Source organism: Manis javanica, chromosome 17, assembly GCF_040802235.1.
Source record: "Manis javanica isolate MJ-LG chromosome 17, MJ_LKY, whole genome shotgun sequence".
Lineage (NCBI taxonomy): Eukaryota > Metazoa > Chordata > Mammalia > Pholidota > Manidae > Manis > Manis javanica.
In genome coordinates this window covers 63,960,573-63,988,220 of record NC_133172.1, presented here as the reverse complement: position 1 = coordinate 63,988,220, position 27,648 = coordinate 63,960,573, and the positions used below count along the sequence as shown (strand labels likewise).

At 61.9% G+C, this 27,648-nt stretch overlaps 1 protein-coding gene across 2 annotated transcripts; it reads right to left on the bottom strand.

The window, feature by feature from the left end:
- Positions 1-6,714: 6,714 nt before the first annotated feature.
- On the bottom strand, positions 6,715-27,035 carry CDH15 (cadherin 15). 2 transcript variants are annotated; one of them, XM_036993945.2, is made up of 14 exons: positions 26,905-27,035; positions 20,093-20,251; positions 19,729-19,884; positions 18,647-18,791; positions 13,547-13,707; positions 12,510-12,638; positions 11,990-12,175; positions 10,910-11,163; positions 10,115-10,257; positions 9,744-9,980; positions 9,302-9,541; positions 9,081-9,217; positions 8,797-8,964; positions 6,715-7,939 (listed from the first exon to the last, which is right to left on the bottom strand). In XM_036993945.2, the coding sequence occupies exons 1-14, from the start codon at positions 26,944-26,946 to the stop codon at positions 7,739-7,741; spliced, it is 2,358 nt and encodes a 785-aa protein (XP_036849840.2). In that variant the 5' UTR covers positions 26,947-27,035; the 3' UTR covers positions 6,715-7,738. The 2 variants fall into 2 exon arrangements, with proteins under 2 accessions (XP_036849840.2, XP_036849841.2); XM_036993946.2 differs by lacking the exon at positions 20,093-20,251 and having other exon boundaries at positions 26,905-26,989.
- Positions 27,036-27,648: the final 613 nt, after the last annotated feature.

Here is a 27,648-nt window from a genome sequence, read left to right as displayed (position 1 = left end):
CTCGTTGTGCTGGTAAAATAACTGATGATTTATTTTTTGGCTAACAAAAGGGAATCCCAGGACCAGATGGCTTCACAGGTGAATTCTGAACATGAAATGCCAGTTCATCCCAGACTCTTCCAAATAAGACAGGGACTACCTCCCAGTTCACTCATTGGGCCAGCATAACCCTAATAACAAAGTTGAAGACAACGAAAGAAAAAAGCCCAGGAACGACAGAATATCTTATGAAAATAAATAAAAATATCCTTGAGAAAATCCTAGCAAACTGGATCCAGCAGCATATTAAAATGATTATGCACCATGACCACGTGGAATTTACCCCAGGAATACAGGGTCGTTCAACATACAAAAATCAGTCAAGGTGAGATGCCACATTAACAGAAGTAAAGGAACACACACAATCGTCTCAGTGCAGAAAAGGCATCTGACAAAATTCAACATCGTTTCATGATAACAATTAAAAAATAAGAATAGAAGGAACATACATTCATGTAATAAAGGGTGTTTGGGAAAATGCAGAGCTTATATCATAACCAGTGGTGAAATACTGCAAGTGCTCCTTCTAAGTTCAAGAACAGGGCAAGGACAGCCATTTCCACCACTGCCATCTGTACGTACCAGAATTCCTAGCGAGAGCAGGTGGGCAGGGAAAGAAAAACATGGCACCCGGTTAAGAAGAAGTAAAGCAATCTCTATCGGCAAATGACGTGATCTTACATGTAGAAAATCCTAAAGAATCCACTTACACACACAACATTAGATCTAATAAAAGTTCAGCAAAGTTGTGGGATACATTAGTCTTTTAAAAAATCACTTGTATTTCTGTACATCAGCAATGAACAGTCTAAAAAGGAAATTTATAAAAGAATTCCACTTAACAATAGCACCAAAAAGATTAAGATACTTAGGAATAAACTCAATCAAGGAAGTACAAGACTTGTATACCCCAAACCACAAAATGTTTCTGGGAAAAAAAAAAACAAACCTAAATAAGCAGAAGAATAGATTGTGTGCCAAGGACTGGGAGCCTCACTCCTGCTTGGATGGCAACATTTCCCAGAGTGTTCTACGGATTAATGCAATCCCTATCACACTTCCCAATTTCAAAATGCACTACAAAGCTGTAGTTATCAAGGCAGGGCGGTACTGTCGTGAGGGCAAAGGAACACAACTGAGTGTCCAGACATTAGCCACGCAGTCGGTATCGCCGACATGCCAACATGATTCAGTGGGAGGAGGGAAGAGGTCTTTCAACAAATGGTGCTGGGAAATCTAGGCATCCAGGCAAACAATGAGACTGAGGCCTTACTGCACACCACATACAAAAATCAACTCACTTTGGGTCAAAGCCCTGAATCTAAGAGCTCAAACTATATAAAACATTAGGAGGGAACACCTGTAAGTCGTGAACTTGGATTTAGTAATGGTTTCTTGCATCTAACAGCAAAAGTACAAGCATAAAGGAAAAAATACATTGACCCCTCCTCACCATTAAACTTCTGTGCATCCCAGGGCGCTACCAAGAGGGTGAAGAGAAGACCCACAGAATGAGAGGCCGTATCTACAAATCACCAGTATGAGAAGGCCTGGTATCCAGAGTATGTAAAGAGCAGTTACAAATAACAAAAATGCATGCAACCCAAGTAAAAACTGGGCAAAGGATTTGAACCTTTATTTCTCTAAAGACATACGTGGCCACCCAGCCCAGAAGATACTCGGCATCACTAACCCCAGGGTAAACGCAAATCAAAACCATGCAAGATGCTGCACATCCGATAGTTCTGTTTAGGATTTTGTTTTGTTTTTTCTAATGAAACGATAACAAACGTTGGCAAAGATGTGAACCAACTGGAACCTTATACACTGCTGGTGGGATGTGAAATAGGCAGCCACAATGAAAAACTGGTGGGCGGTTCCTCAAAAAGAACCAGCAATTCCACTCCTCGGTACATACACCCTGAAAACCTGAAAATAGGGACTCAACATATACTTGCACACATATGTTCATGCAGCTCTGGTCACAACAGCCAAGCAGCGGGAACAGCCCGAATGCCCACCGACAGATAATGCATGGGTCAACAGGACACGACATCTCCATCCACAGTGACCCATGAACAACAATGCGGAGGTTAGGGAGGCTGACCTCTGGCGAAGATGTGAATATGATTTTTAACTCCCCAAAAACTTAACAGCCTACATCTGACCAGAGCCTTACCAGTAGCATAAAGTCCATTAACACACATTTTGCATACATGTTACCTATTCTTACAGAGAAAAAAAATGTTTTTTCAAATTATTGCAAATCTCCGAAAAATTTTCCAACATACTTATCGACAAACCTTCACCTATAACGGGACCTGCACAGTTCAAGCCACCCCTGTTCAAGGCTCAGCTGTAGGGAGTATCTGTCATGAAAGGAATGCAGTCCCACCGCGCCGCGCCCCGTGCCCCCGCCCGCGCCACACCACCAGGCGCCCTGCTGCCCGCATCCCGCACCGCCCCCAGGCCTCTCACCCCACGCCGTGGTCCGCCTGAGACACCGTCTGCCCGCCGGAGTCCGCGGAGAACACCACCCGGACTGGGGCCTCCCGTGGCCAAGAGGACGCTTCCTGGCCACGCCCCCGCGCGAGAATACCCCGCCTGGCCACGCCCCCACACGTGGGAACACCGCCTGGCCACGCCCCCACACGAGGACGCCCCGCCTAGCCACGCCCCCACACGAGGGAACGCCGCCTGGCCACGCCCCCACACGAGGACGCCCCGCCTGGCCACGCCCCCACACGAGGACGCCCCGCTTGGCCACGCCCCCACAAGGGGCCCCCTCTGGTTCACGCCCCCACGCGAGACCGCCCCTGGCTGCGCCGCGGCACTACTCTATATGGCCACGCCCCCACACAAGGACGCCTCTCTGACAACGCCTCCGCGCGAGGTTTCTCCGCCTGGCCACACCCCCACGAGGATAGCCCGTATGGCCACACCCCTGCATAGGGGCGCCTCTCTGGCCACGCTCCTATGGCCCCCGCCCCTGGCCGCACCCCCACGAGGATACCCGTCTGGCCACGCCCCCGCTAACCAAACCATGCCGATCACGGGCCCCGAGGACTGAGCCCTTACCGGCCCTGTCCTGCGTGGGCCCGCCCCCTGCGCCCCCGCCCCGCAGGCAACTCGCAGGCCACGCCCCCGGAGGTCCCGCCCGCTGTGGCTCCGCTCTTCAGATCCGCTCCCGCGCCCACGCCGCGGATGGACGCAGAGGCGTGGGGCGCTGCGCGCGTCGGGCGGCTTTGGCAGACCCGGCGCCTGTTGACCGCCGCCTCGTTGCTACTGGTCCTGGGGCGGATGGGCTCGGATCCGGTACTCCCCGAACCGTGCGCGCCGCACTTGCCGGCCAGACCCCGCGGTGGCTGCTGCGCAGCCCAGTCACCCAGGTGCGCGTGCCCCTCTCCCGTCCCCCCTCCATCTCCCCTTGCTCATCTGCCCTTGGTCTACTGGGACTCTCATCTGGGGGTGAGCGCCCTCCTGTCTTGTCCTGATGGTGCAGCAGAAGCCCAAGTAGGTGGAATGCCAGGCGTGAAGGCAAACTCTAAGGCGCACGGTGGGCGGGCAACCTCGGGGAAGGAGGTTTGAGCAGGTGGACGCCAGGTGTTCAGCGGGGCGTGGAGTTCACGCCAGGGCCACGGACATTTTGAGCAGCTTGCGGCTCTGGGCTGTGTAGGCTTTGAGACAGGTTTCCAAGACAGGGAGCTTTGAATCAAGGGCGTTCAACTGGGACAGGGTTGGCACGCCCTTGCCAGGCCTGCCTAGGGCCCTGAAGCGGGCTGGGCTTCCTCCCACCCATCTGTCCTGCTCCACCTCACACAGCCCCATCAGCTTTCAGGGTCAGAATTTAAAATAAAAACTCTTGATGTCGTGTGACCCAAAATGGTATGTAAGCTTGCTGAGATGGCACAGGAACCCTAAGGGGCGGCGGGGGCCCTCGGCTGGGAAAAGCAAGTGAGCACAGCCCTCCAGCCTGACTCTGGGGGCTGCTCTAGAGATGGGCCGGCGAGGGACAGGTGGGGGTGAGGCCGCGGGGACACTTCCCACAGCAGGTGGGAACTCAGGTCAGCCAAGGGCCAGCTCTGGTGGCAGAGTGATGGCAGGAGAGAAGTGGGTGAGCCCTCACCCACTGAAAAACAGAAACCAGACTTTGGCTCCCTGTAGGGGTCCCGGGGACGCCGGGTCATTGCCCCCAGGGCTCAGACCAGGAATTGTTCCAACGCCATGAGAAGACCACCAGAGTGAGGCGACCACACTGTGTGACCTTGATCGAATCCCTCACCCTCTCTGTGCCTCAGTCTCCCCTTCTCTCCAGGGAAGAATTGAAGAACTTCTAGGTTCCCCTGGCAGCCTGATATTTTGGGAACTCAAGCAAGGGGGAGGGGCTCCTGGTGGGCCAACAGGCGACTGGTGTCCCTGCAGTGGAACCTCATATGTGAGGATGGCCAGAAGGTTCCCCTGGAACAGGAGAGCCACCCCTGCTGGCTGCTGGGCTGTGTCCCCCTGGGTACGAGCTGTGACTGGTGGGGCGCTGCCCATCCCTCCTGCCTCCACTGTCCTCTCCTCCAGCCCTCAGGGTCCTGGCCTGCATCTGTGAGGGTTGATTGCCAAGCTGGATTCGTGGCCTCCCTGGTGCTGGCCACAGGCCTGGGGGATATCAGGGCCCTGGCTGCCAGCACACCCACCCTGCTGGTTCTACACCTGCTTCACAGGGTGGCAGGGGGGCCTTGGTGGGGGTCTCCCTTGCCCTCCCACGTCCTTGTGCTCTGGGGGTGCCCACTCAGGCTAGGCTTCCAACCCTGCTGGAGGAGGCATGGGAGGCTGGCACTCCAGCTGAGGGCACTTCTCAGAAGGCAGGGGGCATACTGTCGAGCTCTGCAGTCTGTGGGCAGGCCCAGATGCTGGGGCAGCCAGCATCCATCTGCATGTGTTGGCCTCAGAGGTCCAGCTCCTAGGAGGGCCAGTGACTGGTTCCCACAGCCCTGGACAGTGAAGCCCTCCCAGGAGCCCTGGGCCTCAGATCATCTGTGTGCTCAGACCCGGAACTGCATGACCCCCACACCACCTGGCAGTCTCTGTGGGGCCTCCTTTCCTCGGTCGCAGGCACTCTGCTGCCTGGCCTGACCCTGCTGCCATAGGACTGGCATCTTCTGCAGGGCCGAGCACCCTGGCAATGGGACTCCGGCTGCCCTTCTGGGGTACGTGTGGTGGGAGACCATTGTGGCCACCGTGGAGGCCACCTGTGCTATTCCCTGTGCACCTCCATGTGGCACTAGGCCCATGGGTGTGGGGCAGGGACACAGAAAGCCTCAGGGTGTTGTGCCCCTGGGTCCAGGGAGGGGGCGTTGGCCCCTGCCAACCCTGCAAGGAGGACCCTCAGGCATCCTCACCCACCCCTGCAGGTTCCCAGCCCTGCTCCCTGAGTGCCCTGCTGGCTATGGCACAGGGGCAGCTGGCTGGAGCCAGAAAGATCCTGTGGTGCTCTGCAGAAGCTGGGGGTGGGGACCCCAAGGACCGCTTGGAGGAGCTGCACTCACCGGCTCTGGCAATGCCCCAGCCAGGGAGAAAGGGGGGCCTGGGCGCTGGAGGAGGGGAGAGGTGGCATCATTTATGGCCACAAAGCCGGATGTGCTGTCTGTGAGCAGCCCCCAGCCCCAGTACACCCATCTCCCCTGGATAAGTGCCCGCATCCTGGGCTTCAGTTGTGATGAGAGGAGGGCACAGGGGGGCTAAGAGGGGTCTGCGCCCTCCCCCCAGGGTTTGGGTTTGGTTACCAGAGTCCCCAGCACTGGCTGGGCCCGTAGCTTCCCCTCCCCCCCAGGCATTCCAGGGGCGTCAGAGCCAGCTTCCTCTGCAGCCTGGCCCCACGTGAACCCGTCTGCTGCTGGTGACTGGGCTGGAGGTGGCAGCCGCCACGTTCCTGCTCCTGATGGGGGATGGCTGGGGGCACCCCCAGTCCCGCTCCTGGGCGCTCTGGTCATAGGCCTGGCGTCCCTGCTGTTCCTTGCTAGGCCCAGGATGGGTGCGGGGCCTGCAGGCTAAGGGCCTGCTCGATGCAGGGGTCCTGGGATCAGCCCCCTCCTGGGGCTGCTGGGGGTGAGGCTGCTGTTTTTACTTCTCCACTCTGCCCGCTGTGCACCCAGAGAAACAGACCCAAAGACTTCAGGGGCCAGAAGGATCCTGTGTGTGGAGGCCACACGTGAGCACCTGGTTTGAACGGGGGCAGTCCAGAGCACCTGAGGCCACGCACAGGGCAGGGGCAGGGGCAGGGGCGGCCAGGCCCAGCGGGACCCTGAGACGCGGGGGAGGAGAGGGCGGGCCCCGGGGCAGCCAGCATGGAACCCTCTCCTCGTCCCCAGGCTTGCTGGGCTGGACCACGCTGTCCCTCCCAATCCTGGGCTCCTGGCCTCCCAGGACGTGTCTTCCCCTCAGTGATGAGGGGAGCCTCGGGCCCCCCAGCTCCCTAGGGGTTGGGTGGGAGGGTCCATTTCATCACTGCCAGAGTTCAGATGATGTCTTCCTGGGTGTCTGGGGACACTGTCACACGGTATGGACAACAGCCCAGGCATGGAGAAGGGGTTGGGAGGCGATGGGTGGGGGTGCAGAGAGACCACCCCCGAGGGATGGGATTATGGGGGGAAAACGGTGTTCCAATTTTCTAATGAAAAGAGCAAGTTTGTTCAGGGCAGTGAGGAGCAGCTTTTTCTACCAAATTTCCTCAGTTTTGTTTCCTTGGAGCCCCACACCCAGGGTGCAGCTGGCCCAGGAGCAGTGGGTGCCACCGGCTGTCCCCATTAATGTTCTGGGGGGTCGCGGCTGGGGCTCAAGCTGGGTCTGCCCCCTCGCCAGTGCACGTCACAGGGTCTCCGTGGCTTCTGCCTGCACAACATTCTCTCTGCCTCCTTTGCCATCCCTGCCCTGCTGTGTGCCTGCTGCTGCCCGAGAGCCTGGCCACGGGGTGCCAAGATCACAACAAGACACCAACCACTTGTGCTGCCCCTACTCTGGTGGGGCCTTCTGCTGCCCCCTCCCCCATCCACCACCAAAAGCCAGGAGACCAGAGCTGGATAGGCACACCTCCCATCAACAGCCACGTGTCAGAGCCTGCAGAGGTGTCCCTGGAGGACCAGAGAGCATCACGTGAAAGGAGAGCCCTGGGCACCCCATCACATATGGAGGATAGACCCCTCTAGGACTGGGCATCCTCCCTGGTGCTTCCCTCCAACTGCACCCCATGGCTGGCAGGGGCTCCCGGTGCCCACCTCCCCCGTCTAGGCTGGAGACCCCGATGCCAGGAGCAGCCCTGGCAGAGGGGCTGGGGGTGGAGTGAGGCCCTGCAGGCCACTGGGCACCCATACTGGAGAGAGGAGCACGGCTTTAATTCGAGCCCTGCTTTCTTCCATGCCGACAGAAGGCCCTGGTGCTGGGTGGCAGAGGCTGAGAGGGGCGGCTGGGAGGGCACTGCCTGGCTACTCCGTCCCAGGCTCTGTCACCCTGGGCTCTGTCCTCACCTGGGAGAAGCTGGCTGCCCAGGGGCCTCCCAGACATACCGCCTGGTGTCAGTGGGTCTGGTCAGGCCCCTGTACTCAGGCTGCTGCCCTCTGGGTCCAGGCGGTCATGCCTTCAGCAGGGTGGGTGCACGTCCCCATCAGAAAGCCCCCTTCCCTAGCCGGTGGCCACTGTCTCTCTCCCCCTGTCCTCACGGGGGCCCGTACAAGTCGGCCAGCCGGGCGAAGCGGGGGCCCCAGTCCCAGAGGCAGCTGTAGTCCTGGTCCTCGTCACCCAGGCTGGACAGGATGGAGCTCAGCGTCCCCGTCGCGGAGCCCTCCCCCTCGTAGTCGTAGATGAGAGCCGTGTCGTAGGGCGGGACACTGGGGTCGCTGTCCGCAGCCTCCAGGCCCTGCAGAGAGACCCAGGGAGCTCAGGACCCACGCACGCGGGCTCCGGCGCCGAGCAAGGGCTGTCCAGGCCCTGGCACCAGGCAGGGGTGGCCCGGAACGGGCAGAGGAGGTCTGAGAGAGGAACAGCCCTGCCGGCAAGAGGGTGGGGGCACCAGCCGCAGATCCAGAGAGAGGAGGTTCCCTCTGGGCAGCGCCCCTTCCTTGGGGTGGGGGGATCTGCGCCAGCCGCTCCCTCCCAGCGGCCCCGTCCTGCCCACCTTCTCAGCGCCCCATCCAGAGGCCAGCTGGTTCTGCCCTTTAAAGGTTTTACAAACGGTTCTGTCGCCTCCACGAACACCCTGCTGTCCATCCACACGGCGCCCTAACGGGAGGTGTGCGCCTCCCAGCGCCTGCCCGGCGCGCCTTCTCCGAGCCAGGGCGCGTGTGCGCGGCGGGTGCAGCATCTCATGGGCGCGCGACACCCACCGTGTCCCCACCCGACTAGGCTTCCCGTGTCCTGGCATCTTCTGTGTTAACTGCGCCAGGTCGGCGCTGCGTCCGGAAGGGCCCCTGCGCGCTCCCACCCGCGGGGACACCGCCTTGGGGGCGGTGCTCAGCGACAGGCTCCGGCCGGCCCGCTCGGCCGGGCCCCCCGCGATCTGGTGCGGGGCGTCGCCAGCCCCTCTTCCCCAGGACTCCCGTGCGTGCGCCCCCGGCCCCCGCCTCACCCCGCGCTCAGGCGCTGCCCGGGAGCTCGGCCGGAGCGCGCGCTCCTCGCGGGCGGCGCGGCGATAGATGCGCACACGCATGCGCGCAGGGACGAGGGCGGGGCGCTGGGGAGCGCATGCGCCCCAGGCCCCACGTGCCGGTCACCTACGTCGGCTATGAAGTCCGCGATGTCAGCGGCACTGGTGGGCAGCACGCGCGGCGGCGGTGGGCGCACTCGGCCGAATGGAGCGTCTCGGCGCAGCGGCGGCCGACCTGGGGTGACGCGCAGGGCCGCCAGCTCCGTGGGGTGGCGCAGCTGGCTGATGTCGTAGGCATCCTGCGGGCCACGGTGGGGACTCAACGGCGTCCCAGCACCTTCGGGGCGGCCCACGGCTGGGGAGAGCGCCCGGGAGGGACCTCCCTGCCGCCACAGCCCCGCCCACCCCTGCTCACCTGGTCCTCCTCTCCGCCCCCCTGCTCGTCGTAGTTGAGGATGTTGTCCCGGAGATCGTCCTGCAGCCTGCGCAGAAGCCCCTTATCCCCCGACTGCTGCTGGAACCGTGCGCGGAGGGCCACGGGCAGGACGAGCACTGGGGAAGGAGGGCAGAGGTCGGGGCGGGCCGCTGGGGGCGGGCTACAAGGTGGGGTGTCGGGGTCCCAGCGCGGGCACTCACAGAGCAGCAGGATGGCGCTGGCCAGCATGATGACCAGGGCACCCAGGCTGACACCTGCGCCCCCCGCCCGCAGCGCAGCGGCCCCGGGCAGGCAGGCGCCATCCTGGCCGCAGCGGCACACGGTCACGTTCAGGGGCTGCTCGCGCTGCTGCGGAGGCTGGCCGGAGTCTCGGAGCAGAAGGCTGAGGCGATGCAGACCCTCCTGGACCTGGTGGCGCGGTCGCAGGCTCGCGTGGCTCACTGTAGAGGGTGCCTGCGGTCAGCAGGGGCCTCCCCACTCCGCGCCCCGCCTCCCCTGCCCCTCTGTGCACCAAGCCAAGGACAGTGGAGATGCTGATGTCTGGGGCCTGTTCCCCAGCCACCCACTGGTCAGGGTGACCTGTCCTCACTGAGCCTGCGGCCACACTGCAGTGAGAACCCCAGGGTGGTGGGGAGAGCGCACCGTTAATCTGGCGGAGACTCCAGTTCCGGGGCAGCTCTGGGACGCTGGGGCTCAGCTGGAAGTGGAAGGGGGCCCCGTGGGGAGGCAGGTCCTCATCCGTGGCACCCACGAGGAGGCCGGAGCCGTGGTCTGGCTCACTGCACACGCGGCCGTGTGGTGGGGACAGCTCGGGGGCGTGGTCATTGACCTCGAGGATCTCTATGGACAGGGTCCCGGTGGCCGTGCAGGCAGGGGAGGCTGCAGGCAGAAGAGGCCTGGTAGGCTCCTTGCCCTGCGGCAGCTGCCCTTGTGCCCCATAGGTCTGCTCCCTGGAGGGCAGGGCCCCCGGGCAGGGACGGGAGGCAGGGAGCCCAGGCTCAGGTGCCGCTCACCGTCATCTTGAGCCAGGATGATGGCCCGGTACCAGCCGTCCTTGAGGAAGGGTGACGCAGGGCTCAGCACTCGCTGGGTCCGGACCTCACCCGTGGCCCTGTCCACCAGCAGCCAGTCCTCCGGGTCGTAGTCCTTAGAGTAGCTGTTGACCGAGGAGGGGACAGGGTGACTCTGAGCCTATGTGGGGCCTCAGAGGTGTGGTCACACAGACACCTACACACTCAATACATGCACACATATAATCTACACACATGCACACGCATGTACATGCACATGTCCCCCCCCCACATGCACACGCCTTTGAGGCTAGCCTTCCCATGGTATTTTCTGGTATTTTCTATCATAACTGACAGGTGAGGAAATGGGCCCAGGGAGGCCTGGTGACCTGCCCAGGGCCCGTGGCGACTGAGTGCCACTGCCAGGACTCAACCACGGGGACCACAGAGGCAGACATGGGTTTGCAAGGCCAGAGCTGGGAGTGAAATCCAAGATATTAATGCCAGCCCCACGGGAACCAGGCCCCCCAGAATGCTCAGGGCTGGACAGAGGCCGGCTGGAACAGACTGTGCCAGGTCAGTGCGCGCCAGTGCACACCACACACATGGGCTGTGAGACTCCCTGACCCGCAGAGATGCAGACAGATGAGCCCCGCCATCCTCTGACCAGGCCCCTAACGGGAACCCTCAGGGCACAGGGGTCGGGGGCCCTCAGCTTTGCTCCTAGCCCTGGCAGGGAAATGGGCAAATGGGGCCATTAGCTCCTGCCTCACCCTCAGACCTAACAGAGGCCCCCACCTGAGCCTCTGCAGCTGCTGTGTGTCGGGGTCTCTGGCAGAGAAGGTGGCCACAGGGGTTCCTGGGGCAGCCCCCTCAGCCAGGCTGGTCTGAAGCGGGTTCTCTCGGAATACAGGCGCCTCGTTGGTGTCCCGCACCTGCACGACGACCCTAGCCTGGCCCCGCTCGGCCCTGGGGGCAGCCACCTGCAGGGGGGCCTCGTTCTGCACAGCCACTCTGAGGTGGTACTGCTCACAGCTCTCGTAGTCCAGGGGCTGTGGGGGGAAGCAGAGCTGGTGGCCTACTCGGGTCTCCAGGCCCAGCTCACGCTGAGCAGGAGGAGATCTCCCACGTGGTGCTGCACCCCCGGCTCTGCTCTCAAGGCCTCTGCTTTCCCTTCTCCTTTTTAACTTTGGAAAAACAAAAGCTATGCAGGACAAAAAGGCCCCAAGGATGAAGTAAACGTGACACACACTTGTCTCTCAAAATGAACTTGTTGGGAGTCGCACAGTCAGATTTACGTGTTGCTTGGCCAGGCTATGACCCTGGTCATGCAAGCCCACCTCACCTGATGTTGCTGAGAAGGTATTTGAGGTTAAATTACCCTCTACAGTTTGTAGAATAAATAAAGATTATTCTGGATAATCTGGGTGGGCCTCATCCATAGTTGAAAGATCAAAATCGAGGTCTCCTTGAGGAAGGAGGAACCAGCTGGCCTGCAGCCCAGCCACCCCCCAGGTTCCAGCCCCGCCCAGCCAGGCCCCAGTGGCCTCTGCAGATGTCTGCAGCTAAGCCCCTCTGGGTGCGCGCGTGTGCGTGCACGCACATGCCTCCTGCCGATTCCGATGTCGCCTCACAGTAACTGTATCCATGAGGTGGCACAATGCTGCAGATCACACCTCTGCTTCTGGGGGTGTCTCCTGCCTTCTGACCCTGTGGGCTGCACCCGAGGTCCCAACACTCCAGGGCCGCTCAGCACCCCCCTCCACTGCTCTCCCCTGAGGACACCCCAGGGGGGCCCTGGCATGTGAGGAGATGCACCCTCCCCAGCTCGGCCCTGACAGTGGACCCCAGCTGGGGCAGCCCTTGTGCCCGGCTCACCTTCACGAGGGACAGCACGCCCTCGTTGGTCTTGGGGTCTGTGCGGACAGCAAACTGCCCATCGGGGTCACCCTCCAGGATGGTGAACCTGGCTGCCCAGTTCGGGGAGCCAGGCAGGTCCCTGTCGTCCACCTCGAGCCGCCCCACGTCCACTCCGCTGACCATCTCTGTGGCCTCCATGAAGAACTGCAGGGCCCCAGCCCTGGTTACCCACCAGGGTCATCGGGGATGCGGAGATGGTCCCTGTGGGGACACCCCCCTGCTCTCTCCCCACAGCAGGGGCCACCCCTGGCTGCAGAGCGGTCCCAGGGCTGCTGCTGGGTGGGGTCCACCCCTGCTGCCCTGACTGCACCCATGTGCTTGCAAACCCCTGCCTCTGCTGGCCTCCAACTTGGGTTTCTGCACTACCCCTCTAGAGCACCTGCCTCCTACCCCCAAGAAGCCCTCTGTCCCGCCAGGAGTCCGAGGAGGGTGGGGCAGCCCCAAGCAAGGGCCAGTGGGGTGGGGGCAGTGGTGGTACCTCGTCCCTGGTGAACCCGGGGGCGTTGTCATTGACATCCTCAAGGGTGATGATGGCTGAAGCGGTGGCTGTGAGGCCGTCTCCAGACATGTCTGCCACCTGCAGGGTCAGATTGTACACGGCGACCACCTGGGGCACAGTGACAGGGGCCGGGTCAGGAGGCCTGGGGGGCCACCTTAGCGCCTGGGGTCGGGACAAGGAGCGGACACCACAGCCTCAGCCCTCACGTGGGAGGTGGCTCCAAGCACCTTGCCTGCCTAAGCCCAGAGCTAAGTCCTGCATGGCCTCTGGGGGTCCGACAGCACAGCTGTTAACCCAAGACTCTGCTCCCACCCGTCAGAAGGCAAGAGGTCAGCAGCCGAATGGATCGGCTCGAATGGGCATCCATTGTGTGCTGGGTTCTGAGGGGCACCGAGGAGCTGGGTCCCTGCCTGGCAGCTGCGCTCCACCCCAGAAGGGAGACCGAGGGGCTGGACAGAGCTATGGGGTGGCCACAGGAAAGCCAAGGAGGGCTTCCTGGGGTGGGGCAGAGGCTGCACAGAAGCCCAGCAGTGAGGGGCAGCATGGGTCCCAGCAGAGGAAGAGTGTGCACGGACGGACAGAGGGCAGCGGTCACTCCAGCACGAGTGGCCGTCACAGAACCCAAGAGGTGGGGGGCCGCCTGGGTGGCCCTGCCCTGGGTGGGGGAGTCCAGATGCTCTGGGGGTGGCAGCAAACACACTGCCGACCTGCCAGGCCTCGCGCGGGCTGAGAGCTGCTCACGCCATCTTTTTGACCTAGCGCCACACCCGGGCTCGAGGCACGCGCATCCCAAGCTGAGTCTGGGCCCTGCCCCAGAGCCACCAGGAGTGTCTGCAGCAACTGGGGACTCCCTCCAACTGTTGGGGGCACTGCGTGCGGTGGGCAAGGCCAGGGCCCAGGGCCCAGCTTGAAACGAGAACCTCGTGGGGCTGAGCATGCCAGCAAGGTGGCCAGGACGTGCTGATGTGACACTGGTGTCCTGGTCCCTGCCCTCCCAGCGAGCGGCGGGGCCTCACCTCACGGTCCAGGCCCACTTGCACGGTGCGAATCTCCCCCGAGTGCTCATCGATGCTGAAGAGCTGGGGGTGGCCTTGCTCCAGGATGGAGTACCGCAGGGCCGAGTTGTCCGTTTCTGGCTCATCAGCGTCCGTGGCCTCAGCCCTGGTCACATAGGTGCCTGAGAAGGATGGGGACGTATTGGGGCGACACCCACAGGTGCTGAACCAGAGCTGTGGGACACGCTGAACCGCTCCCAGGGCACTCCGTTTGGCCCGTGCAAGCTTGAGTGTCAAGCCTTGCGCCCTGTGCTGCAGGTGGGGGGCAGGAGTGCCTGATATGCAGTCTGAGCAGGAGCCAATGCCTGCATCTCCCACCAGACACTGGGACAGCCCAGCAGGCGCTGAAGGCCCTGAGTCAGGCCAGGCCAGCCAGCTGGAAAAGCCAGGGGAGACAGAGGGTGACCTGCACGCTGTCCTCAGCACCCTTGCAGAGAGAAGCAGCCAGGCTGGACAAGCACTCCCAATCTTAGGGGAGAGAGGCTTAAACAGGGACCCTGGGGACTCCCAGAGTCTGTCCACAGTTTCCACCAAGTGAGACTGAGGCCGGACCCCCCAGCTCTACGGCACCACAAGCTGAACCACTGAGGTGGATAGGCAGCTGGGCCTCATGGTGACAGGCTCCTCCCAGCCACCCCCTCGGCACTGAGCGGTCAGCCTGAGGGTCACGCTGGTGTCCAGTCAGTGTTAATGAAGTCTGCCACCAGCCCAGCCCCAGAAGGGTGCAGGCTTGTGCTGTGTCTGCTAACCAGGGGCTTCTGGCCACACTAGACCCCAGGGTAAAGCAGAAGGGTGCTTTCAGAGGGCATCCTTCCCACCAGCACAGGGGAGCAACTCCCAAAGCACCTTCCGTGCTTCCTAGGACGGAGCAGGGGAGCAGACGCGGGGGTGAGGGGGCCAGGCTTCTCACCGTCACAGAGGCGGCCAGGAGGGACCCCACAGAGTGGGATCGGCAGTGAGGGTGCCAGCAAGGACTTGTGATGTGCAACGAAGACAGAGTCATATAAGTACATGTGTGAATGACACACGTGTATGACACACAATATACAAACACACATGTATACACAACACATACATATAAACGTGTGTGCACACTCATATACACACGCTTGCATATAGGTAAGCATATTTCCCAGTTGCTTGCTAAAAAGGCAGACAGGTGCCAGTTTGATGAGCCTCCTGTCTGCCAGATCCAGGACTATCTGAGCATCAAAATAATGGTTGTAAAGAATTATAAACCATTGAATGATGTGACTCATTAGTGCAGACTAATACAGGCGAACAAAATACACACACACACACACACACACACCAGAGCAAGGGAAAGTCCCACATGGACGAGGAAGCCCGCTGGTAAACTCGGGGACTGGTGGGTCAGAAAGCCCCCACCATCAGCCTAATAACTGGTTCAGGAAGAGTCAAGTGGAGAAGCCGGGCAGACACCCCTTAACCAGAGGGTTAAAGCCCATGCTTCTAGAACAGGCCACGTGCTTCCTGACATGAGGCAAAGCTGAACCCAATCACACAAACCCGCATTCGGAGGCAAATCTTCAAAATAACTGCTTAGATGCTTCAGAATGTCAGTGTCGTGACTAAGGAAGCGACAGGCTTGTGCAACCGAACTACAAAGAAGGGCTTGATGTCAGAGACAAATGCATGGACACACGTCCCGTGTTCATGGACACACGTCCCACGTTCATGGACCGGAAGGCCTAGTGTTAGATGTCAGCCCCACCCAAAGCGATCTACAGATTCAACACAATCCCTATCAAAAAACCCAAGGACTTTTTTTTGCATAAATAGAAAAACCATTTTAAAATTCGTATAAAATCTCAAGGGACTCTGAATAGTCAAAACAATGTTGAAAAAGAACAAAGCTGGAGGGCTCACACTTCCTGATTTCAAAACTTACTCCAAAGGTACAGTAATCAAAAGAGTGTGTTTCGGCCACCACACAGACGTGCAGACCAGCGGGACCGACTACAGGGCCCTCACATCTGTGGTCCCATGATTTCCCACAGGGTGCCAGCCCCATTCAGCAGGGAGAGGGCAGTCTCTTCAACAAATGGTGCTCAGAAAACTGAGTATCTACATGCAAAAGAATGAAGCTGGCCTCTTACTGAAAACCACATACAGAAATTAACTCAAAACGGATCAAAGACCTAAACATAAGACCTGAAACCCTAGAACTCTTAGAAGAAAACACCAAGGCAAAAGTTTTGCACCACCAGATCTCACGATGACTTCTTAGATACGACGCCAGAGGAACAGGCAGGAAGAGGAAAAATAGGTGGGACTTTGTGAAAATTCTTAAGTGTCCTCCATCAAAAGACAACATCTGCAGAGTGGAGAGGCCCCCACAGAACGGGAGAAGATACCTGCGGCCATGCAGATCAAAGCTACAGGACACCACCTCACACCCAACAGACACCTCCTGTCTGGAGGGCTGACAAGGACGTGGAGTGGCTGGAGCCCGTGTGGACAGCAGCAGTGTGGCTGCTGTGGAGAACCATGCGGCAATTATTCAAGAAATCAGACACAGAGCCGATCACGGGACCAAGCCACCCCATCCCCAGGTGTCCACCCTAAGGATCTGAAAGGGTCTGGAAGAGATTTGCACACCCATGTTTACAGCAGCACTAGTCACAACAGATAAAATGTGGAAGCAGCCCAAGTGTCCACTGACAGACGATGGATAAATAAAACGTGGTCTGTCCAGACACCGGAGTGTTGCCCTGCTGGGCACAGGAAGAGATCCTGACATGTGCCATGGCATGGACAGGATGCTGAGTGGACAGCCAGGCACAGGATACATCCTGTGTGATTCTACTTACATGAGGTCCCTAGAGTCACCAGAAACATAGTCAGAAAGGAGAGTGGTGGGTGCCAGGCCTGGGGGAGGGGTGGGGAGTGTCTGACAGGGACAGACGTTCAGTTGGGGCCGATGGCAGGAGCCGGGGTGGACGGTGTGATGGCTACGCATCATGAACGGTTTACTAGGCTGCCCTGTACACTTGGAGATGGGCAGGACGGTGACTTTCATGGGGTATGTGTCTTACCACGTAAGAGCAATCTGAGAAACCATGTCTGTCATGAAGACCTAGTGGCTGAGCTGCTGTTCTGGATGTGGGGACAGTGAGGCGGCCCTGCTGCTTCCAAGGCGGAGCGTCAGTCACACCCTGATGACAAGAGCAAGGGGCCGATCCACAAAGTCATGCTTATTCTGTGCTTGCCAGACTGGTGGAGGCACAGGCAACCTGGTAAGCTGGCATCCAGGACGTGACCTGCCCTCCACAGGGAGGAGGTGGGACTGGGCGTGGGCAAGCAGGGCAGCTCAGAGCGGCCTCGACACAAGGAGGTCGGTGCCTGTCGGCAGCTCCTCTCCACTGGCCCGAGTGCTCGCGAGAGAGGCTGGGCAGGAGGTGGCCTGGAAGGGCCCTGCGGCTCGGGCCTGCAGGGTCTGCCTAGGTCTGGGGTGAGCAGCAGAATCGGGGAAGCCCATGGGTGCACCAGGAGGCAGGGGCACTGCTGGGGAGGGGACAGCCCGCCTGCGTGCTGCCCTGCCCTGAGCCACAGGAAGAGGCCTTTGGGAGGCAGGCAGGAACCCTGAAAGAGCCCTGCCCCAGGGGCTCAGGGACGTAGAGACCACCTGCAGCCGAGGCCTCTCCCCACCAGGAGCTCGCCTGGTCCTGTGCAATTGCAGTCACCCCGGGAGGGGTCAGGTGTGTGCAGAGCCCCCTCTGTGCGTGGCAGGCAGGGCCTCCTGAAGCCTGATGTGTAGCAGAAACACCGGGAGGAGCCCCAGAAAGCTGAGCATCAGCAGAGACCGGGCCGGGCCGGCCCGGCCACAGATGAGGCTGTCCCCACAAGCCATCCACCACCTGGCTGATGCACAGCTACCCACCCCCATTCCCTCCATCTCTCCTTTCATATCAGAACAGCAAGAGGGGGGAAAATCCACCTTCAGTGGTCCAACAATCCACAGAACAAGATCTGCATCTGAGCAAACACCGGGGCTTTTATCCAACAGAATTCTGAAAGAACTGGGGTCAGTGCGTGGAAATTCCTAATGGAAAAGGTGGGCAGCGCGCATGGGCAGATGGGGAATCCAGGAGACAGACCGGACCTGAGAAAGGGGCAGGGATTTCTTCTGCTATAAAGGCACTGTTGGGCTGACTGCAATGGAATTCAGCCTGCAGGTGAGACATCTCATGATGTTGATGATTATACGGAGGCTCCGTTATTAGCAGGCCTCGGGTCTGCAGCGAGTGGTCCAGGAAGTGGGGAGGAGAAAGCGGGAAAAGCTTAAAGCGACCGTGACAGAACACCGCCTCCCTGTGCGTGCACACGCGTTCTCGCACACGCGTTCTCCGCAACTCTTCTGTGTCAGTCTAAAATTATGTCACAGTAGAAAGTTAAAAGGAGAAAAATACTGTCATTTTTAAGTCTTGAAAAACAAAACCTGCGGTGAAATACAGTGCACGCGAGCAGGGTCAGGGGAGACCCCAGCCGGGATCCACGCTCCCCAACGCCTGGAGCGCACAGCTCGAGGGGTCGCACCCGGAGCCCTGGGGCCGGGAGGGGCGACAAGGAGAGGCCCACACTGCCCTGGAACAGGACGGGCAGGTGAGTCCATCTCGTTGGGACCCATGAAGGATGGAGGGTTGGGTTTTGTTTGCAAGCAGAACGTGGAGCTGAGAAGCAAGGAGACAGTCTCTGTTTGGGGGGAAGGGAATATTCTGGAACCAGACAGCAGTGGGGGCTGCACGACGCTGTCAACGTGCTAAAAGCCACTGAGTGTTTAGTTTAAACTGGTGGCCTTTATGTCACGTGAATCTCACCTCCACGGAGCGGCCACCCCCAAGCTGGGCCCCCACGGCCCCAGGGCTGCGCTTCAGAGGGTCCCAGGTCCGCCGTCCTTCCTGAGGTGGGAAGTGACTTAGCGGCAGACATTCCTCCTGCCTGGAAGCTTTTTATTCACCTTTTCTGAAATTCTTGCAGAAGGGATACCGCAGACGTCTGACCCACCCAGGGCCCCGGCTGGCGCTCCCCGCGACTCACCTGGGGCGGCGCCCTCCGGCACCAGGCCGGTGAACACCTCCTGCAGGAAGACTGGCCTGTTGTCGTTCTGATCCACGACCACGATCTCCAGGTCCGTGGGCTCCTCCAGGGTGGACCCTCCCAGGTCCAGGGCGAAGGCCCTCAGCTAGTCAGACAGAGAGCAAGGGCTGGCTCTGGGGCCCTCAAATGCCAGTGGCTGCCACCAGGCCCACGAGAAGGGCCAGCAAGGGCCGATTTGGGTCCTGCTGGAGACACCGACTTAGGCAGGTGACAACCAGCGCAAGGGTGGGGCCCATGTGCCAACGCGCCCTCCCTCGCTGCAAGCCCCTCTCTTAGCAGGTGGGGCGCCCCCCAAGGCCCCTCCCCTCGGCTGCCAGCAGCCCATGGCTGCCTTTGGGTCTGTCTGGAGGCCCTGCTCTCTCCTTCCCTCTGATGGTTCCGGCTCCTCGCAAAGGTTTCTAATGCCTCTAGGGGCACGAAATTTTACGTTAACTGCCTCCAATCCTTTTGGAGGATGGGTGATGTAATTTCCAGGTAAAAACAAGCTCTCGAATGACTTCCTGTGAGGGAAACAAGAGCTCATTCTTAAATCTGAAGGAAGATGGGGCAGAGACGGGCAGAGGCGCAGCCTCCCTCCCTGGGGCAAGTTCAGAGGGATGTTCCGGGGAGGCTGGGCTGGGGGGGCCCATCGCTCGGGGGGGCTCAGGGCCCTCTTCTTCAGCCTCTGCCTACCTGGCGACCTCACCCCCCCTCAATCCGCCCCTGAGAATGAAGGGGCCCTGGGGAAGTGTCACTACACTACGAGCTCAGCACTGTACCCCATCCTGGCCGGACGGAGCCGGCCCGGGAATCCATAGGCATCGAGAGCCCCGGCCTTTCCTGGGAAGGCGGCCGCACAAAAGCACCGGCCTGCTGCAGGACCAAGCCCCTCCTCCCGGGCCCTGCGTGCTCACGCCCTCTGTTAAATGGGAATATAACACAAAACACCTGTCGTGGTCCCAAACCCACCCCCTCCCTCACTGTGAGAGAGCCGGGGTCCTGCTGGAGAAGCGGCCCCCCAGCCCTCCCCAAGTGGGGCCCACCCTGAAGCGATCGGTCTTCTCCCGGTCCAGCACGGCGTTCAGGGACACCTTCCCCGTGAACTTGTCAATGGAGAAGATGCCCCGGGGCTCCTCGTCCACACCGGGTCCCTGGATGCTGTAGATGACGCTGCCCATCTGCTGCTTGTCCGACTTGATCTGCCAGGCAGGAGGCCGGCTGGGGGAGGCGCTCCCAGGGTAGGGGTTCCCCTCTCTGCAGCCCCACCCCTCCCCCAGCCAGGGTGGGGTGGCTCAGCCGTGGCCCCATGGATGTCGCCACCTTGAAGCACACACTTCCAGGGACCCACTGCGGACAACCCAGACCCCGCTCCACCCAGGGCCTCCCCGTGGCCTCGCAGCCCCTCACCTGCACCAGAGGGTAGGGGAGGCGCTTGTGGTTCTCAGACACGCTGATGGGGGGGATGACCCAGGCCCTCCGCACGCGGCCCTGCTCATGCCCCCGGCGCCAGGGGTACAGGATGCCGGGCTCCCTCAACCCAGGGACCCCTGACAACAGGCCCAGGCTCTGCAACAGACATGAACAGCTGTGGCCCGGACGAAACCCAGGCTGGGTGCCTTCCTGGTGGAGGCCACGGGTCAGCGAGCAGGGGGAGGCCTGGAGGGCACGGGCACTTCACCACACCCCCAATCCTGGAGCCCCCCAAGCCCAGGGACCGGAGCCACCCCGGCCCTGGTGAACGTTTGTTGACTGGCTGGGCCTGGGGGCCTCAGAGGGATCCCCGTGGGTGTGGGTGAGGGGGTGGAGGTGGCCAGACAAGAGAGGCAGGACCCTCCCCTCCCCATGGCCATATCTGTCAGAGGTGGGGGCTTAAGGGGCTCCGGCTGGCCGGCTGGGGGCAGGGGGTGACCTTGCCATCCCAGGCCCACCTCAGAGCTTCAGTTCTTGAGGGCTGGTCAAGGTCGACCAGGCCAGTGCTTTTGTGGAAAGAGGCCCAGAGAGGGTCTGCCCCACTGGTCCTGTGGCATGCAGCAAGCTTCCTCTGCCAGCCAGGAGGGCATGGAGCCCCGACTCACATGCTTCCGGGCCAGGCATGGACGGCAAGGATCCCCACGGCACCCTCCCCCCCCAGCCTATGCTGTTCTTCTCTGGGAGCTGGGGAACCAGGTGTTCTCACAGCAACACTTTAGTTCCTGGAGCCTGGGAACCCGCAGGCACACGCCTCTCTCCCTCTCCACATACCCGGGGACCCATGTAGCCTGCGTGCGGTGACTCTGCCCCACAAAGTGGCAGCACCCAGAGCCTGTGGGGCTGCAGAGGGAGGAGCCTAGGGGTAGGGGGGCACCTGCACGGGGGCCAGGCTGTCACCACCCAGCTGAGCTCTGGGCCAGTATGGAGCGTGGCAGAGAAAGGGCACCTGCCACGGCAGTGTTGGCGTGGCCCCTCGTGACCACAGCCAGCCTGACCCCACCACTCAGGTGGGGAAGCTGAGGCCCAGAGAAGGGTCCCACGTGGCAAGCCAAGAGCAGAGCTGGCAGCAGCCCTCAGCCCACCAACACGTCCGGGGTTTCCGGGAACAGCCCTGGTTTCAGTGGGTGGTCTCTGCACCTGGCCCCTCAGCCGGGTGCTGCTTGGACGGAGTGCGGGCTCAGATGCAATGGTGGCCGGACATGGAGTTTCTGGGGGCCCCTCATGCTCCTGGGTCAGGACTGGGGCAGAGCCCAGAGCCTGCTGATCTGGGATACGGGCTGTAAGAGCCCCGGTGTGGCGGGGTGGGGGTTTGGGGAAGGGACTGGGTCACCTACTCGACCCAGCAGGGTGTGGCTGCGGGAGAATGTGAGCAATGTGCCCTCCCGTGCCTGCGTGCCCCCAGTCCATTTGCAGCTGCCCTCTGCCAGGGTGGGCAGGCTGGGGGCATGCAGTGGGGACACGCCTGTCCAGGCGCCTTCCCAGACACCAGTCCTCTGCTCTGGGGATGGTCCTGGGAGCTGTTTGCCCTGGCCAGGGTCTCCGAGCCCTGGGGCTCTTCTGGGTGGGTGGGCTCCCAGGGCCCCTGGGGGGCACACTCCCTGGTTGCCCCTTGGTGCCCCCATCCGCCTGGTCCTGCTGACCTCTGCAAAGCTGTCTCCCTTTGGCCCTGCCGTCCATGGGTGGGTGGGCAGGGGACAGGGTGGGCTGTGGCCTCGGGGGGCAGCAGGGTGCTCTATAGGGGGCCAGAGGGAGATGCTAGCTCAGCCAGGAGGCAGCTTTCTGCCCCTTCACTGTTCCCCCTCCATCCCCACTCCGTGCACAACCGGCCCCCAGCAGTCCTCACAGGCTCTGAGGACAGAAGGGCGGGAATGTCCAAGCTGCAGCCCTTCCTGCCCCTCCTGAATCCCAGGAACCAGTCGGCTTGCCAGGCCTCCAGGCTCCCCCCAGACCAGCAGATGGCAGCGCTGGCGCCTGGGCCTGCCTGGGCAGCTGGGGCTTCTTGCCAGAACGACCGACTGGGGCACACGCAGCTCCCAAGTCAGTGTGGTGTCCCAGCACGGGGATGCCTGCCAGCCTGGCACACCACTGGTGGCGGCAGCGTGTTTCCTGACCTCGGGGGCGGCCTCCTGGCCTCCTCTGCTCTCCTGTCCTCCCCATGTCCCCCTCCCCGGCCCCTCTTAGCCCTCATAGCCTCTAGAAATGGGTGGTGGCCGCCTCATCTCACAGCTCCCCAGACTGGGGCTCAGAGAGGCTGAGCCATTTGCTCAAGCTACACAGCCAGGAGGCAGCTTTCTGCCCCTTCACTGTTCCCCCTCCATCCCCACTCCGTGCACAACCGGCCCCCAGCAGTCCTCACAGGCTCTGAGGACAGAAGGGCGGGAATGTCCAAGCTGCAGCCCTTCCTGCCCCTCCTGAATCCCAGGAACCAGTCGGCTTGCCAGGCCTCCAGGCTCCCCCCAGACCAGCAGATGGCAGCGCTGGTGCAGAGAGGACAGGGGTGCCCAGGGGGGCCAGGGGAACCAGTGCCTGAGCCCCACACTGGAGGAGCACACAGTGACGGCTCACAGGCGCCCCACCCTGACTCAGGGGGGCGGGGGCAGGGCAGTCTGCAGGTGCCCCTTGACCTCAGGCTTGGAGGGACACTGGGGTCACACTCTGCCCTGTGTAGCAGATGCCACACCTGAGCCGGCCCCTGTGCCCCACCCCCCCAGCCCACCACAGAGCCTCTGGCGGTCCCCTTCTTTGCCAGTGGCCTTGGCTGACACTCCAGCACACCCACCAGTCGGGCAGAGCCTGGGGGTTCAGGGTCCCAGTGTGTCCCCAGCCCAAGTTCACGAGGTCAGCAAAAGCCACAGAGCCTTGGCAGGGGCCTGAGCCCAGACCAGAGGCTGCAGTGGCTGGGGTGGGCCCTTCTCAGCTGGCCTTTCTGTCCCTTCCCAGAGGACATGGCTGGCTGGGAGCCACCAGCGGATCCCAGGACATCCAGGGCCAGAACGAACCAGCTCACCAGACGCCAGGTGCAGGGGCAGAGAAAAGCATCCAGGGAGGCACCCTTAAGGGGCAGTGCTCCCAGGCCACCCACCCTCACTGCCCCCAGGCCGGGCCGGCACCAACGGTGCCACAGACCCACTTTCCCCACACCCCTTGCTCATCCTTGGTGCTGCCCTTGGTCAAGGATCTGAGTGACCAGTCTGGAATCCCTAGAGATGCCAGGGCCACCATCCCTCACTGGGGCTCGTCCCCAGCCCTGGCACCCAACCCCGAGGGCTGCTGATAATCAAGGTCCCCACAACATACAGAGCGCCCACTACAAGCCAGGCTGGGTCTCCAGCGTGTGACAAACCCCAGTGCAGAGGTGGGAATCCTGGCCTCAGAGACGCTCCTGTCCCATCAGTAATGCTGCCCCTCCCTAGTCAGACCTCGGGGGGCAGGGGTCCCACCCAGCGCATGGGCCCAGGCAGAGGACTTCAGCACAGGCCAGGACTTACCGAACTTGGCCAATCGTAAGGGTCACCAAGGGGTTGTTAAAAGTAGGAAATCCATGAATTTATCCCAAACCTACTGAATCAGACTGCCCAGGCGGTCCTGGGACCACACTTCTTATCTCAGGCCCCCACGTGATTCTCGGCAGCGGTTGGGAAACCGGGCAGGTACCGGGCCGAAAGGTGGAGCTTTAGGGTCAAACGCCCCTGACCTGGCTCCGGCCTACTCCACACCTTGGGGTGGGAGGCCCCAGGGCCCATGGCGAGGGCCAGGCAGATGGAGCACGCAGCAGGCAGACAGCAAATGCCCGCACACCAGCATCCTCTGCTTGGAAGCCGTGGGAAGGCGGCTGCGCCCTCTGCAGAGCTCTGTGGTCTCCACCAGCCCACAAAGAGTTCAGAGGAGGGATTACAGGGCGAGGTCTCATCTCTCAAGAGCCCAGGAAGAAAGCTGGATGCCCAGCAGCCCAGGCAGGGGTGCTGGCGACCAGGGGGGCCTGGAGGAAAGGGCAGGGACCCCGCGTCACCTGGCCCTGCAGGCCTCAGGCAGCCACCTGGGTTTGGGCTGTCAAGGTTTGGGCGGTCAGGAGCCGGGCTGGGCTGGATGTTTGAGGACTGGGGCCCCAGAATCCCACCCACAGTTGTGGGTCTTGTTTGAAGAAGGGGGAGTGAGCCTTTTCTGTCCCCTCCTGGTGCAGTCTGGCAGCAGCAGGCATGTGGAAGGTGCCCTGGGGCTGGCCTTACAGGGGTGTGTGTGTTGGGGGGTGTTATCCCCCCAAGACTGCTTCTGGCCTGGGGTTTCTCAGATTCTGGGACCCAAGTGTGAGGCCAGTAGGCTGGTGGGATATGGGTGGGGCTTGTCTGGACTGCTGGGAGGCCAAGCTGCCTCCCAGGGTGCAAAAACCCTGGCCTGGACTCCCCACAAGCTTCCAGGGCCTGACCCCTTCCCCCAAGGCTGGAATCCAGGCCACCCCATTCCTGGATGGCCTGGCAGGCATCAGGCATGCCAGGAATGGACCCAGCTGTCGGTCTGGCCCACAGCAGCCCGTGTCTCCAGGACACCCCCCTCCAGCTGTTGCAGCCTTCAGAGTGATGAGGGTGGTGCAGCAAAGGGGCGGGTCCAGGGGCCACTGAGGCCACAGGCTCTACCAGGCCCAGCCTAGCATCTGCCCAGCGGCCTAGTGCACAGAGAGACATGACCCTACCCAAGGGGTGCCCAGGTGGGGAGCACCGGCTTCCTTCCTCCGTCCCTGCCCTCCTGCCTGTCCCCGCTGCTGGGACACCCTGACACCCAAGCATTGTGCTGCCCCCCTCATTGGCGAGGACAGTGGCCCCCAGCTGGCTTCCCTCTGCTGCCCGTCACACTGACTCGGGGCTCATGACCCCACCGGTACTGGAGAAGGTGCCAGTCCACTGTGGATCCCGTTCTGTTTGGGCACCTCCCCACACTGCCCCAGGGGCACTTTGTAAAGCCCCCAGGAGCACGGCTGAGGCCCTGTTTTCCTTCCGGAGACCACATGGCTCGACAGAGCCGGACACAGGCTCGGGACCCCTCCCAGCAGGGTGTGGTGCTGCCCGGAGTCACCCGTGCTTCCATCCCTCTGCCCTCTGATGGGGTCCTGGGGCAGTCCCAGCTACTGGGGGCACATAGGCATAGGAGAGGGAGATGACAAAGTCCAGTTCTGAGAATCCACTGTTAGCCCCCTGGCCAAGATTGCAGGGACACGGGCAGGGGGGTGTGCTTCGTCTAAGTCCACCGAGTGGGCAGTGGATTTGTGCGGTCACAACTCCAGGCCCCTGCCTGGGGCCCCCCAGTCCCACCCTGCTGGGGACTCCAGGAGGTGGAGGAAAAGGTGTCTAGGGGCAGCCACAGGACACAGAGAACCCAGGTATGAAAGCTGAGCGGGTGGGGGATGGCGGGCAGGGTCCTGACCCAGACACATCCCAGTGGGTCTGGGAGAAGCCCCCTCACACCGGAGCTAATTGGAGCCAGGCCGAGTGTGGGAATTCGAGCAGCCAGGCCCCCACCCCCACCCGGATCCCTGTAGACTCCAGCTGTCTGGGGGGAGTGCGTTCTGCCACAGTCCTGGCGGGGGTTGGGGGGGGAGGGCTCTCCGTCACCTACTACCCTCCCCTGCAGTACAGTCTCTGGGGGCCTGAGGAAAGACCCTCAAACCCAAAGGAGCAGGGCTCCAGGAAGTGTGCCTGTCCCATGCACGGTGGGATGCTGGCGGGGGGCTGGCCAGATGGTCCCCAGCAGAGGGCTGGGGAGGCTCAGGTTGCCAGCAGCTAAGGCTCAAGCAGTGGGGCCATGGTCTCTGGTTGTGGGGGGCAGTGGGTAGAAATGGCTGGTGCCCTGAGAAACCAGCTGTCCAAGGGTCCGCCTGGCAGGCACCTGGTCAGCTGCCAGGGCTGAAACCTGAGCTGGCCAGCCAGAGCTGGGAAATCTGTGCAACTCAGGAAGCCCCTGAGGTGGGTGCTGGGAAACCCATCCCTCCTTGCCAGTGTCCAGGTCTGCCTGACCCTCCTGGAACTGGAAGAGCAACGCTGACCTCTGAGCACACGCTGAGCTCACCCACGATTTCTGATCACTGCCCCCTGGCCCGTGACCCTGGCTCAGCCCCGTCCAGGAGCCACTGAGGCCACAGGCTCTACCAGGCCCAGCCTAGCATCTGCCCAGCAGCCTAGTGCACAGAGAGACATGACCCTACCCAAGGGGTGCCCAGGTGGGGAGCACTGGCTTCCTTCCTCCGTTCCTGCCCCTGCTCAGGGAGATCACGGGACTCGGGGACCGGCAGGGAGTGGGGGTGGCAGTGAGTGCTGGGCACAGGGCTGTCTCGGGGGCTCCCCTGCTGGCCCCGCACCTGGGGCTCACACTCCACCCAGGCCTATGGAGGGTGGTCTGCCAACTCAGCGGGCATCGTCCCTGTGGAAATCTGGCCTCCTGGCTCCTCCAGCTGGGGTGCTCCTGCACCCGCCCTCTCCCTGCCCCGGCAGCTCTGAAGGGCGCGCCTCAGAGGGGCCGACTTGCTGGGGGGTCTCCTGGCAGCGTCCCAGTTTGCCTCCCCGTCCAGTCCAGGTGGAGGTGGCCACACTCGCCTCTGGAACTTCCAGGGCACAGGGCATCCTGGACAGAGCTGCCCACTGGCTCCCAGCCTGGGTTCTCAGCTCACGGCCTCCCACGGGTGGCCGGGGTTCTGGGGCGCCCCACTCTAGACGCCATCCGGGCAGGGCAGGGGCAGGGACCCCGCGGCGCTCACCCCTTACCTGGGCCAGCAGCCCGAGCACGAGGAGCAGGGCAGCGTCCATGGGGCTGAGCGCACTTCTTGGACTGAACGACTGAGCGACAGCACAAGTGCAAGGGGCCGAGGCGGGGCCAGGGCTGAGCGGCAGCACGTGTGCGGGGCGGGCGGAGCCGGGGCGGGGCCGGGGCTGAGTGACAGCACATGTGGGTGCGGCTGGGCGCGGCTGGGGAGGGGCCAGGGCTGAGCGACAGCACAAGTGCGGACCGACGGGGCAGGGGCTGAGTGACAGCAAAAGTGGGGACAGTCAGAGTCCGGCCGGGACCGGTGCAGAGTGACAGCACATGTGCGGGCGGACGGGGCAGGGGCTGAGTGACAGCACAAGTGGGGACAGTCAGGGTCCCGCCCGGGCCTGGGCTGAGCGAAGCACGTGCGCGGGGCGGGCGCGGCCGGGGAGGGGCCGGGGCTGAGCGACAGCACAAGTGGGGACAGTCAGGGTCCGGCCGGGACCTGGGCAGAGCGACTGCACGTGGGCGGGGCGGGGCCTGAGTGACTGCACCCGTGCAGAGGCGGGGCTAGGACTGAGTGACAGGTCATGTGCGGAGGGGCGGGGCAGTGAAGCCCGTGGGAGGTTTGCTGGGAGGAGGCGCTGAGGTCCGACCGCGTGGCGGGCGGAGCAGAAAGCGCACGTGCAGGCCTGCTGGGAGCTGAGTGGGTCTGGGCGGCGCGCGGGGTCGGGTGATTCTGGGTGGCCAGGTTCCCAGGGTCG

Coding starts and splice junctions, on each gene's coding strand:
- CDH15 (XM_036993945.2), bottom strand. CDS start 26,946: ATGGACGCTGCCCTGCTCCTCGTGCTCGGGCTGCTGGCCCAG. Junction 11,164..11,989: donor GCGTGCTGTCCCTCGTGAAG/GTGAGCCGGGCA, acceptor TTCCCCCCACAG/CCCCTGGACTACGAGAGCTG. Junction 10,258..10,909: donor CAGCAGCTGCAGAGGCTCAG/GTGGGGGCCTCT, acceptor CTCGGTCAACAG/CTACTCTAAGGACTACGACC.